Raw genomic sequence first — 13295 nt, 5'->3', positions numbered from 1 at the left:
TCACCCAGGGCAGGCCACCCCGGTATGTGCCTGTCACCGCCCGGCCCTCACTGGGCTGGGTGCACTTGTGGGTGTGTCTTACTCACCTCTGATACCCAGGACCTATTAAAAAGCCAGCCCAGACTTGGCCATCCAGCTTCTGGAATAGATCAAGGTCACACATCATTAAGGTCTATGAAAACACCTGCCAGTCGGCATGCCTTCTTGACGGCCGCAGGGAGCTCCAGCCGATGGCTGGCTCATCAGAAGCCACAGTTCTCGGGCCGGGCAGGCACCTGTGGGCTCAGGCACATTCCTATCCTCCATCTGCCCTGCATCAGAGGGGCTCACCCTGCCAACTCCATTTCCTGAGCTCACTTGCCAGTGCGTTCTGGCGGATCTGGCCCACGGGCAGCCCTGATGGTAGATGAGACGATGGGCAGAGGGGCCAGCCTCTTCTCAGCGCCTCTGGCTTCAGAGGCCAGCACTGGGATGAGGTCGTGCCAGGCAACCCCTCCTTGCCCAGTCCCAGCTTGGAGGTGCCCCCTAGGGGCAGCAGTGGCTTCCCGCTGTTGCCAATCCTAGGGTTGTCCAAGCTTCCTGTTTCCCCCTTCAGCTATCCCAGCTCCTTTGCCACTCGACCCCCCCCACGCCCCCCACCCCCGTGTCAGATCTCCACCGGGTGGAGGTCGTCTGCCTGGTTCAACCTGATCCACTTGTCTTCGCCATCACACCCCACCCTGCTGCTGCCCCAACTCTGCCCTCTCTAGCCCCAGCCAGACCACAGAGACACCACGCACCATGAGCCGGTTGGAGGCGGTTTCTTTATACAAAGGTAATCAACACTATGGATCCATCAGCATGCTGCTGCGGTTCACCATGGCCCACTGCACCGCTCTTGGGGCAGAAGGCTGGCGGCGGGGGGTGGTCACTGTAGGGGAGCAACACTACACGGGCCCCGGGACTGCCAAGCGCACGGGCTGGGAGCTCCCGAAGGGCAGACATAGACGCACGGACACTAGAACCAAGGGCACCACACACGAAGACAGGAAGGAAACACAGAGCTAGAACGAGCCCCTGGCAGCCACTGACCACCCCAGTGCGCTCTTCTCCCAGATGTTCTTCGGGAGGCAGGGCGGCAGGTGGGAGGCGCCCTGGGCCAGGGGCCAAGCAGCCCAGCGGGGCGGCTACAGAACTACGGGACGTAATCACAGAGCATCTCGCCCTCTGCGTCTGTAAACTGGGGACGATAAACTGCACTTCACATAGTTGTCATGAGGACTGGAACAGGGATACATATCAAAATACTCAACACAGAGCCTGGCACATAGAGGTGTTCGATAAATAATTTTTTGTCGAGAAAATCTTAGCTTCGCTCACAGAGGGCCTTCTTCAGAAAGCCAAGATGTGAGATGACTTCCCTAGAAATTCCCTGTCAGGGTATCAGGACCCTTGAGCACTCCTTGGAGCCTGCAGCCACTGGGGTGGCCAGGGCCCCCGAATACACCGTGCCAGGGCAGTTGAGGGGGGCGGGGGGCTGGACCCCCAGGGAGGCACCCGCGGAAGCCGGGTAGACGCCGGAGGAGTTGGGGGTTGTGCCAAAATGGTTCTGTACGTAACATAGGCCAGAAGCTGGCTGGTACGGAGGCAGGCTGGGCATGTGGCCAGGAGCACAAGCCGGCCAGGCAGCTAGTTTCTGGCCACTGGCCTGCTGCATCTGGGCGACAGGGTGGCTCGGGGACAGGTGAGGGTGGCCACTCTGCGTGGGGTAGGAGCCGGGCACGGGGTTCGGCCTGGAACGGAACAAGAGAGAAGATGGTCACTCAGCTGGTAACACGCAGGCCCTCAGTAGTCGTTGGATGTGAGAAAGGCTCGGGGTCACCGGACCACTTTGTGTGACAACCTGCTTTGGACATTTTCTGTAACTAGCCCCAAGTACCAAGTGAGGAGACAGGTTAAGCTCAACCAGTCAGAAAACATGCCCAAGAGGGGAGGGCCCACTCAGTCCCGCAGTAAGCCTGTAGAATGAAAGGACACGGGGCTCATGACTAAGGCCACCTGAGGCGTAACTGCTTGCAGCAGTTTGTCCCCCAGACGGAGATGGGACCGATCGGATCGCAGCCGTCACTGTCTCTATGGCCAGCTCAGTGATGCTACCCAAAGAGAATGGGCCAACTTCTGTGGGAGGGAAGGCAGGAGGGCTCGAGTGGGGTAACACAGGGCTTGGGCCCAGGCCTTGTCTGCTGTGAGGTTTTCTACCTGTGGCTTCGGGAGTGAAGACGCACAGCTCAAAGTCCTGGCCGGCAGGAACTGACAGGCCAGATGTGCGGAGCTGCGCCCTTGGAGATGAAAGACCCCCCACCCCGGCCCGCCACAGACACGTGTGGCTGGGACCACAAATGGAGACACAGCCCAAGGGTTTTATCCTCTGAACTTCTGCACAGAGTTTCAAATATGGAGAATGATGGCGAATACGACGGTGTTTGTGGTAGGTGACTGGACTGAATCCATACATGTTTCAGTTAAAACCTGACCTGACAAATCAGCTGCTTAAGGGGGCACCTGGGTGGCTCAGTCAGTTGAGCGTCTGACTCTTGGTTTCGACTCAGGTCATCTCAGGAGCGCGAGATCGAGCCTGCGTCAGGCTTCAAGCTCAGCAGGGAGTCTGCGTGAGATTCTCTCTCCCTCTGCCTCTCCCCCTCCACCCCTCTCTAAAATAAATAAAGCTTTTAAAAAAAACCCATCAAATCAGCTGCTTAAGTACAGGAACAAAGCACGTAACATTAACATCTCACTTCTTCTGAGATTCTTGGAAATGCAGAGAATCTGGATTATCAGAAGCTCGCCAAGAGCCTCCAGGAGGCAAAAGTGTCCAGACCGCTGTGTAACTGCCAAAAACAACACGCACGTTGTAATACCTGTGTCCCATTGTCGGGCCAACTGAGACATTATGTTCTGTTCTGGGGGCCCGTAGCAGGCCAGGATAATGAGGCATTCTATATGTGCCATGTGAGGGACACAGAAGGACCTGAAGGGTCACCACTTCCCTGACCCCAGATCTGTCTATCATGATGAGACAGAATTAGACCTGGCACCAAAGTGTCCCAGTTACAGCGAGGCAGCTGCTGTTCCGCATGGAAGAACTTTCTCGTCAGGGGCTGCCTTGGAGATGAGCCCCCAGCCAGGAGGCTGAGGCAACCACCCTCAGCTGTCTGAGAGGGGGCTCCTTCACAGGGTGCGAGCTTGTACCCAAGGACCCCTGAAGTCCCCTCTCCAGTCTATGAGAACAGCAATTAAAAGCCTAAAAGCCTCCATACACCTAACTAAATTTCAATTGTCTCCCACATATTTAGACCCCAGGGATCACTTGCCTGAAATTGGGTGAGTGTGTATTCCTGGTTTTCCCAGTACCCCCCAACATCCCCGCCCCTGATGTCCCCGCCTTTAAAGACATGGTCAAAGGGCCCTGAGCTGGTGAAGGCTGGGGGGCATCCGCCTCCTCAAATAAGCTACAAACAGCAGCTTCCAATTCAACCTAAACCCTGCGTCCAGGCCAGCATGGAGCTCAGACTCTATTCCACAGCTGGTTGAAGGTAAAAGCACCTGAACTTCACACAAGTCCTTTCTTTTGGAGGGAACCCTGAAGGAAAGAAAATCTATGTGGTGAAGTCTCAGCATGGATGCACCCAGGGAAGGACAGAGAGGCCGGCAGTGGGGAAACAGCAGAAAGGGGGTGAATAGGACCTGGAAGAAGAGACCCTAGTTCTAGATGGGGCTCTCCTGCCTGTGTTACCTAAAGAGACTCCTGTCCTCCTTGGGCCCCCTCTCTGATGGGACAGAGTGAGGCTACGTAAGCCTGGGCGGCTTGCCTAGCACCTTCCATGGAGTTAGTGAGCCTGGTCTGGAAGACCCGAAACCTTACCTTCTCTTGCTGGGCGGCCAAGAAAACGCTACCTCTCAGGTCCTGCGCTGTCTCACGTCCCAGCCGCCTAGTCAGCCATGCGGACTGCCTGCTTCTCACCAGGGCTCCATACCAGAGCCCAGGGGGACCTGTGCGGGGTGCTGGGCAGCACTGAGGGCTGGTAACAACACTTGATGGGGCCATTCCCTCCCACGGTCTGTCCCAAGTCACTCAGGGGTATACGTGAGCACTTCAGATGCCTTCCCATCCCCCTTTCGGCTCAGTCCCTACTTCAGATGCAGCTGGGCAGGATCTAGAGCACTCAGAAGACATCTGTGCGTGCACGTTCTGGGCTCGGGACTGTACATACCCTATCCCTTTTTCCTGCGATACTGAACCAGTCACACTCTCTATGGGCCCTGGAACAAGTGTTAAGAGTTTTGTAACTTACTTCCGGCTGTGGGCTGCCCTTCTTTCAGCTGAAGAGCCTGAGATGTACTTGAACACCGAAATCCTCCTCATGAGGCTGAAGGGGAACTTCTGGTCAAGCTTCAGTGCTACTCGCTCTGAGAGGTCGATGGAATAGCAGTAGGTGAGGCCATCTGAGGTTGGTGTATTAAGTAAAACTGGAGACAGCTCAAGGGAGGAGGGCCGAACACTTCCCCATAGAACACAGGTTCCCACATTTATTCCACAGGGGGATTAGCACTCGCTCTACCATAAGCTGAAGCTCAGGGGAAACCAAGGCTTGAGTTTCTATGCCCTGCACCTCAGAGGGAACACGGCCCGGCAGTCGAGGAGGGCAGATGATGCCTCGCCTGCCCCGTGCTAACCCGTCCCATGCCAACTGCTACAGTCACGCCAGCACACGCCTGTGTCTCTGCAGTGGGATGAGCCAGGAGGCTGTCTCGATACCCTCTGTGGGGACTGACATCTTCTTGTCCGTTTGTCCTCCAAACAGAAGGCACCCTGCCTCCATGTGACCAAGCGAGCCTCGTGTGGGCCTCTTTGGCAACACTTCCCCCACATGGTCACCACCCCCAGTAAGTGATCTGAGGGCACCCTGGTTGACCTGTGTCAACCCACCACTGCCTAGGCAGCCATAAAGATTTAGCTTTCGTCCGTCTGCCCATCCATCCATCCCATCCATAAATACCTAGTGAGCACCTGTGATACACCAGGAACTAAGGAACGAGTGCCAGACAAGGAGGAAGTAACTGGGGTAGAGGAAGTGGTGATAAGCAAATGTTGATCACCGGAAGATCAGGCTGGGGACCCTCACCTAGTGTAGGGAGACCGAGAAGGCTTTCCCTAGAAAGTGAGGTGTGTGCTGAACCCTAAATTGCAAGCAGCAGCAGCTAGAAGAGGGTAGTGGTGGAGAGAAGGTAAGGAGGCCCTGGGAGCTGTTCCTGAGGCAGTGTTCTTCACTGGAATGCTCCTGGCAAGTTGGGCAAGACAAGCCTTTGCTGGGCTAGACTCTTCCACTCATTATTGGACATTCAGCGTCCCCAGCCACCGGCCACCAAATGGCAGTAGCGCCTGGTCACCGTGATAACCAAAAATGACCCTGCATGCCTCTGTGTTCTTTCAGGGAGGGCAGTATTACTTCCAAAGACTGATTTCCAATGATAACCAGTGCTGTGAGGAAGTCAAAAGTTGTCCCGGCTGACGACTTCAGAACGCTCTTAACCATCTGTTCTGCTTTGGACTCTGAAGAAGTCATGGTACCAGACTAGTCCTCCCACCATAGATAACTGTAAGCCGGGACACAATATTTTACACAATATAAGACACAACTGTCTTCAGACTTTGGACAGCAAACACTGTGTGCCAGGCTGTGATACTGAAGACAAGGGAAACAAATGAAGCGAGCCTCAAGACTGAGCTGGCTTTCCAGTGTCTGGAGGCACTTTCCAAACTACGGTATCGAAAGGGGACTCCAAGCAGAGAATGGTGTGTTTTGCTGAGCTGGAGAGACAGAGAAAGTTCAGAGAGGAAAAAGTGCCTGGGATTTCCAGGTCAGAGTCACAGAGAGGAGGGAGCTGCTCAGGGAAGGAGCTCCAGAAACGTACCTGAGTCTTTAGCTGAATACCAGTGTGCACACACATGGGCAGAGACTCCTCATGCCAGGCAAAGAGCAGCTACTGAGGGAACAGCAACTATCCTGGAGCTTACACAGGGCAGGGACATGCTCGAGTTCTAACTAGACAGGGTGAAGAGACCTCACTGAACATCCAGGGCATTCAGAGGAGACCTCCAAAAAGGTAATGCTTTGACAAGTAAATTAACTGCTTATCACACACAAACACAAAAAATCAACATTGTTAAAACAAAAACAAAAACCAACAACCAACTCAGCCCTCGATAACACAGCATTTGCAGTGTCTAGTGTAAACTAAAAAATTACGAGACATGTGAAGAAAACAGGTCCATACTCAGCAGGAAAATCAGTCAAAAACAGATCCAGAAATGATAGAGAAGATGGTATTAACAGACAAGTATTTTAAAACAGCTACCACAAATATCTAAGTATATGAAGGGTTTAAAGGAAAACAAGCACAATGAAGGAACAGATAAAGAATCCCAATACAGAAATGAAAACTACAAAAAAAAAAAAAAAAAAAGAACCTCTTGAGCTGAAATATACAACACGAGAAATAAAAAACTAAGTGGATGGGTTTAACAGCAGAGTATATACCGAAGAAAAAGAGATCACTGAACTTGAAGGCAATGCAACAGAAACTATCCAAACTGAAATGGAGAGTGGAAAAAAGCTAAAAGAATAAAAAAATAAACCAAGCCGGGGTGCCTGGCTAGCTCAGTCACTAAGCATCTGCCTTCAGCTCAGGTCATGATCTGAGGGTCCTGGGATCAAGCCCCGTATCGGGCTCCCTGCTCAGCAGGAAGCCTGCTTCTCCCTCTCCCACTCCCCCTGCTTGTGTTCCCTCTCTCCCTGTGTCTCTGTCAAATAAATAAATAAAATCTTAAAAAAAAAAAAAAAGTAAACCAAGCCTCAGAGACCCACTGAACAATACTAAGTAGTCTAACATATGTGTAATTGGTACCCTCGAAGGAGAGGAGAAAATAGGATAGAAAAAAACCTTGGAGACATAGTGATGCTAATTTTTTTAGACTTAATAAAAACTCTAACCTCACAGATCCAAAATCCAATGATCAACTCCAAGCAAGGTCAGCTTAAAGAAAATCACCACAAAGGTACATGATAATTAAACAGCTGAAAAAGAATGATAAAAAATTGTGAAAGGAGCCAGAGGAAGACAATGAATTATATAAGGAAAACAATAAGAATTACTGACTTCTCATGAGAAAACAATACAGACCAGAAGAAATGCAATGACATCTTAAAAGTGAAAGAAGATCAGAGAAGGCCAGAATTCTGTATTTAGTGAAATAAAGGCATTTTCAAGAACCCAAAGCCAAGAATTTGTCACCAGTGTACACAATATATAAGAAATGTTAAGGGAGGTTCTTTGGGCAAAAAGAAAATGATACCAGATGGAAACTATGATCCACACAAAAGAATGAAGAGAATTAGAGGGGCACCTGGGTGGCTCAGTTGGTTAAGCGTCTGCCTTCGGTTCAGGTCATGATCCCAGGGTCAGGATTGAGCCCCGCATCGGGCTCCCTGCTCAACGGGGAGTCTGCTTCTGCCTCTGCCCCTCCCCCCCACTGTCCTCTCTCTTTCTTGCTCTCAAATAAATAAATAAAATCTTTAAAAAAAAGAATGAAGTGGATTAGAAATGGTAAATATGTGGGTAAATGTTGCTTTTTTTAAATTAAGAAATATATAATTGACTATTTAAACAGAATAGTAATATACTATGAGGTTTATAACACCTATGACAACAGCAGAAATAAAATGTAGGACAACAATAACACAAAGGATAGAAAGAAGAAAAACAGAAATACAATTCTGTAAGATTCTTAAATTATATACTAAGTGGTAAATTATCCAAAAGTAGTCTGTGATAAACTAAAAATGTATATTGCAAACTCTAGAGCAACCACTAAGAAATAAGACAAAGAGATATAGTTAACAGCAAATAGAGCAAACCCATAAGAGCCTATCTTTAAAAAAATGAAATACTGAAGGGGCGCCAGGGTGGCTCAGTCTGTTAAGCATCCAACTCTTGGTTTCAGCTCAGGTCTGATCTCAGAGTTGTGAGATCAAGCCCTGCGTTGGGCTCTGTGCTCAATGCAGAGTCTGCTTGAGTTTCTCTCTCCCTCTCCCTCTGTGCCTCCCCCACCTCAAATAAATAAATAAATAAGTAAATCTTTAAAAAATACTCAACTGAAGTCAGGAAAAGAGGAAAAAAGGAACAAAGAACTTTTGGGACAATGAGAAAACAAAGAGCAGGCAGGAAGACTTAACCTCAACCATATCAATAATTATACTAAATGTACATGCGCTAAACATGCCATTTAAAAGGCAGAGATGGGGGGCGCCTGGGTGGCTCAGTCGTTAAGCGTCTGCCTTCGGCTCAGGTCATGATCTCAGGGTCCTGGGATCGAGCCCTGCATCGGGCTCCCTGCTCTGCGGGAAGCCTGCTTCTCCCTCTCCCCTGCCCCCTGCTTGTGTTCCCTCTCTAGCTGTCTCTCTCTCTGTCAAATAAATAAATAAAATCTTAAAAAAAAAAAAAAGGGCAGAGATGGTCAGACTGGAGAACCAACTACATGCTCTCTACACAAAACATGTTTTAAATATAAGGACACAAACATATTAGAAATATAAAGACGGAAAAATAGATACCATGTAAATACTAATTTTAAGAAAGAAAGCTAGAATAACTACATAGTAATATCAGAAAACAAAGACTTCAGGGCAAAGAATATTATCAGAGATTAAAATGGTCATTTCACAAGGATAAAAGGTGAGTTCATTAAGATGACATAATAATCCTAAATGTGTATGCATCCAATAATAGAGCTTCAAAATACTTGAAGCAAAAACTGACAAGAATTGAAAGGAAAAAATAGACAAATCCACAATTTTAGCTGGAGATTTCAATAGTCCCCTTTCAGTAATTGATAGAACAGTATAACTGTATAGAAGGCTAGAACAACATCAACACCCTGACCTAACTGACAGACATTGAACACTATACCCACCAACTGCAGAATGCCCATTCTTTTAAAGTACACATGGAACATTCACCAAGATCTATCAAATGCTGGGCCAGAAAACAAATTAAAAGGACTACAATCTTAAAAAGAAAGTTCTCCAACCACATGAAAGGAAATTAGAAATCATCAACAAAAGGAAACCTGAAAAATCACCAAAAATTTAGAAATTAAGAAACTCATTTGTAAATAACCCGTGGATCAAAGAAGAAATCCCAAGGGATTAGGGATTTTAGAAAGGGAAATTAGAAAATACTTCTGACTAAATGAAAATGAAAATACAACGTCAAAATGTGTGGGATACAGCCAAAGTAGTGCCTACAGAGGAGTTCATAGCTTTAGATTTCATATATATATTAGAAAAAACAGGTTCAAAATTAACAAAATTAAAATTTTAGAGTAAGATAAATGAACTATGTGTGTATTTACACACTACCTACCCTAATAGCTTACAGAATCACAGATTGAAAGAGATTTTAGGAATGTACCCTATTCAACATCCAACACTACCAATTCTGATATTTAAAAAAAGTAACCCACATTGGGGCACCTGGCTGGCTCAGTCGGTAGAGTGTACAACTCTTGATCTTGGGGTTGTGAGTTCAATCCTCATGTTGGGTGTAGAGATTACTTACAAACATTTTTTTTAATATAATAAGAAAAGGGGTGTCTGGGTGGCTCAGTCGGTTAAGTGTCCGACTCTTGATTTCAGCTCAGGTCATAATCTCAGGGTCGTGCGATGGAGCCCCACGTTGGGCTCCTCGCTCAGCAGAGTCTGTTTGTCCCTCTCCCTCTGCTCCTCCCCCCACTCTCCCTCTCCATCTCTAAAATAAATAAAATCTTAAAAAAAAAAAAAAGTAACCCACACTGTATTTTAGAACTCCCCCCCGCCATCACCTGTCACTGCCATAATATTATACAAGTGATGCAAGGCTTATCCTAAGTTCCTAATCACCCATAAGAGCCTATTTTTAAAAAAATTTTTTTCTGACAGAAAGACTAAACCAAACCAAACCAAACCAACCTGTTTCCTCTTCCTTTCATAGAACATCTCGAACTCGTGGGTATTTCAGATTCTTCCAATGAAACCTCTTCTCATCATTAGCCAAATGTAGGTTTATACCTCAGTTTACAAGGGAAAAAAACCCAAATCAGAATATTTCAAACTGGCAGTGCTAAGCTGGCGTGAGGAGGTAACTAGCTATGCTGATTTCCAGATGGGGAAATTCTGGCCTAGAGAAGGGAAGTGACCCACCCAAGACCCCATGGTTTTCAAAGCTGAAGCTAGAATCTAGATTACCTCCACCTGAGCTGATGGCTCTATCTGCGACCGCCCCCCCCCCCCCCCCCGCCCCGCGGCCCTCCAACTTGGTTCACTCTTTGGCATGTCACCACCCTCCAACTGCCTTCCAGGAAGGATACACGCTAGGCCAATTCCAAGTCCACAGACATTACTGAGGAAGGAGGTCTGGGGAATGAGCCAGGAGGCACACAGCAGGAGCCACGGCACCAGCATCGAGGGCACGACCACGCCAAAGACCAGGGCCCTCCGCATGCGAGAGCGGACGGAGTTGACTCCCAGCATGGCAAACGCCACGGGGGTGAAACCTCTGGCATCCTCCACCTCCCCCAGCTTCGACAGCGAGGACACAGCTTCAAACGACAGGAAAATGATAGCAGAGAAGATGGCGAAGATCACGGTGAAGAAGCAGTGGCGGACGGTGCCCACGGTTCTCTCGAAATTGCCAGCAAAACGCCAGATGATAATAGCACCGCAGAGCAGGGAGACAGGATTCTCATAGACAAAGATGTACGTCACCAGCCTGTAAACTGCAGAGGGAGCAGGGTTAGAGGCTTGGCAGTGGGGGCTCTAAGGAGGGCAAGCCAGGTTACAACCCACCTTGGAAAGGGGGAGTAGCTGGCTGTCAGGGCCAGCGAAAATCAGCCAGGAGCCACAATAGGCAGGGGGAGGCAATAGTGAAGGACCCAAGACTCAAAGGAGAGCTGTGAACATCCAATCCTTGCTCTTTCCCGGACCTGAAGCAAGTCCGTGACTAGTTCCACGTGGGGGGAAAAAAAAAATAACACTTTTTAGCATGGGATGGTCTTTGAATTTGTAATGTGCTTTAGAATCCTTTTTTTTTTTTTTTAGGTTTCAATACTGACCTATCTCACCGGGCAGTTTGAGGGTTAATTAATTGTAACAGCTTCAGGGTGGATTGAGTGGGTGTCACTTAACACTCTTTGTGCCAGTCTCCTCGGCTGTAATCCTGACCTCTCCTTCCATAGTGGCTGTTCAGAGGAAGAAAAAAGGGACCATGAATTATTTTGTACCTAAAAAGATCATAAAACTATCACTAATTATATAGAGAACTCAGAAGTCTTCCTTGAAAGCGCGTATCCAATCTTACAGGTAGAGCAATGCTTGATATGCCCATGAACCCCACACTCAGAGAAGCTGTGAACTAAAGGGGGGTAAGGGGAGCTCCGTTGACACTGACATTTTGCATTTGTCTACAAGGATGTGCTCTGTGTATCCAGGGCGGGTGGAACAGTTTGAACAGGGAGGCAGGCTATGAACCTTACGCCTCAAGCCATCTCTGTAAGGCTGCATCATCTCAAGAGTACTTCATTATTTGCTGAAATCAGTCCAAGTACAAACTGAAATTCCAGTATAAATGTGAAGATTCTAGAAGCAACTCTATACGGTTTGGGTATTAGACACCCCCAAGGCTCCAGTTCCAAAACAACACACAATAAAAAAAACCTGTTGCTGTCTCAATTGCATGACTTGATAGCTCTGCGACTCCCCCACATTAAAGCCTGTTTCACCTAAATAATGGAGAATAATAAAGCCTACGTCATGGGATCAAGATTAATGCTCGTGAGTGTGCTTTGCGAAACAACAAAAGCTATACAATTTTCCCATTTTCCTCCCCAGAAAAGAAGGGGGAAGAGACAGAGCCTAGGTTTGTCTCTCATGAGCGGACGTTTATACTGAATCGATCTGCAAAATTCCTCAGCCGTAGATGATACAAACACCTTTCCCAAGGCACAAGATGCCTCCTCTTCCCCCCTCCACCCCCCCCCCCAAGGAGTTGGGAATCAGAGTCAGGGTTAAGATGCACACGAGGAAGCAGAAGAAATTCTAAACCCCAAAGAGGCCAGGACGCTTCTAGGGGTAGCCACAGACGATGCTCAAGTGTCTTGATGGAGAGAGAAACATTGTTCCCAGGGGGCGGGGGGAGGGGGGAGTTAGGCCCTCCAGCAAACGTCGGTGTGTATGTGACGGGGAGGGGGAGAGGAAAAATCCTCGGGGAGCGAGCCTGGGTGAACGAAGCCGGTTTGCTAGCGAATGGATGCGGGGCCTTGACCAGACGGGCGGCGCCGGCAAAGGGGACGAATTCGGGTAGGGAAGGATTACAGTGATGACGAAGATGGGGCTCTGGAGGGACAAGGACGCGGGATACGGGGCTGGTGCTCCGGGCGGGGAGATCGACGTGCGGGCGGAGCGGCTGGAGGTGAGCCCCGACGGCGCGGGCGCGAGGAGGCCGGGGCCCAGGGCCCGGCGAGGTGGGAGGAAGAGGGCTGGCCCCCGCGGCCCGGCCCCGCCCCCGCTCACCTTGCCAGTCGCGCAGGGCCTCGGACCGCAGCGAGAGGCCCGAGGGCGCCAGGGGCGGCTGCAGCAGGAACAGGCGGGGCCCGGACACCAGCAGCGAGAGCAGCGCGGTGAAGAAGGTGGCGGATGGCACCTCGGGACGCAAGGACCAACTCCGACACGCGGACTCCGAGGCCGCCACGGCCGCCATCGCTCCTGCGCCCCTTCTCGGCGCAGGCTGATCCTCGGCTCCTTCCGCCTCCCTGCGGCTGTCTCCCCTGGCAACCGCGACGGCGGCGGCCGGAAGCCCCGCCTCCCCGAGGCCCCGCCCCGCGCCGAGCTGCCCAATCCGGTCGCGCAGGCCGCAGGGAGTCGGAGCAGCGCCCTCTAGCGTGCAACGCTGGGGCCTCGCACAAGTGCCGTGCTTGGACCGCTTGCCGGGCGGGGGTTTGGACTTCATCATCTCCGCTCCAGATCCCGAATGAATTCTGTGTCTTGCGGCTTACAGAGCCCTTTCACACGCACGCGCACGCACCTGCCTTATCTGCGCTTATCCCCATTACGCCGATGAGGAAGCTGAGGTCTGGGGAGGGCCCTGAGTAATTCAGTTGAATGGCAAAGACGGATTTTGAACTCAGATCCTCCCCCTGCTAGGGCCTGGAATTGGCTGGGACT

The 13295-nt window shown here is 50.0% G+C and overlaps 1 protein-coding gene across 2 annotated transcripts; it reads right to left on the bottom strand.

The window, feature by feature from the left end:
• Positions 1 to 789: 789 nt before the first annotated feature.
• Positions 790 to 12902, bottom strand: RHBDD2 (rhomboid domain containing 2). Of its 2 annotated transcripts, none has more exons than XM_045875564.3 (4): positions 12645 to 12902; positions 10445 to 10852; positions 4332 to 4482; positions 790 to 1772 (listed from the first exon to the last, which is right to left on the bottom strand). In XM_045875564.3, exons 1-4 carry the CDS (start codon positions 12829 to 12831, stop codon positions 1415 to 1417), a joined length of 1104 nt encoding a protein of 367 aa, XP_045731520.1. In that variant the 5' UTR covers positions 12832 to 12902; the 3' UTR covers positions 790 to 1414. The 2 variants fall into 2 exon arrangements, with proteins under 2 accessions (XP_045731520.1, XP_045731521.1); XM_045875565.2 differs by lacking the exon at positions 12645 to 12902 and adding an exon at positions 10923 to 11076.
• Positions 12903 to 13295: the final 393 nt, after the last annotated feature.

The sequence above is a fragment of the Mirounga angustirostris genome, unplaced genomic scaffold (genome assembly GCF_029215605.1).
Source record: "Mirounga angustirostris isolate CCGP_5_RB_7025 unplaced genomic scaffold, mMirAng1.0.hap1 SCAF_5, whole genome shotgun sequence".
NCBI classification, from domain to species: domain Eukaryota; kingdom Metazoa; phylum Chordata; class Mammalia; order Carnivora; family Phocidae; genus Mirounga; species Mirounga angustirostris.
Note: the sequence above shows the minus strand (reverse complement) of the source record. Positions and strands in the feature narration are given on the sequence as shown.

Bases quoted from the DNA above. Each gene is read 5' to 3' on its own strand.
- RHBDD2 (XM_045875564.3), bottom strand. From the start codon at position 12,831: ATGGCGGCCGTGGCGGCCTCGGAGTCCGCGTGTCGGAGTTGGTCCTTG. The intron at 10,853-12,644 runs GTGAGCGGGGGC...CTCCCTCTGCAG, and splicing joins GGCCCTGCGCGACTGGCAAG to TTTACAGGCTGGTGACGTAC. The intron at 4,483-10,444 runs GTATCCTTCCTG...CACCAACCTCAG, and splicing joins ACTTGGAATTGGCCTAGCGT to ATGGCCTCACCTACTGCTAT.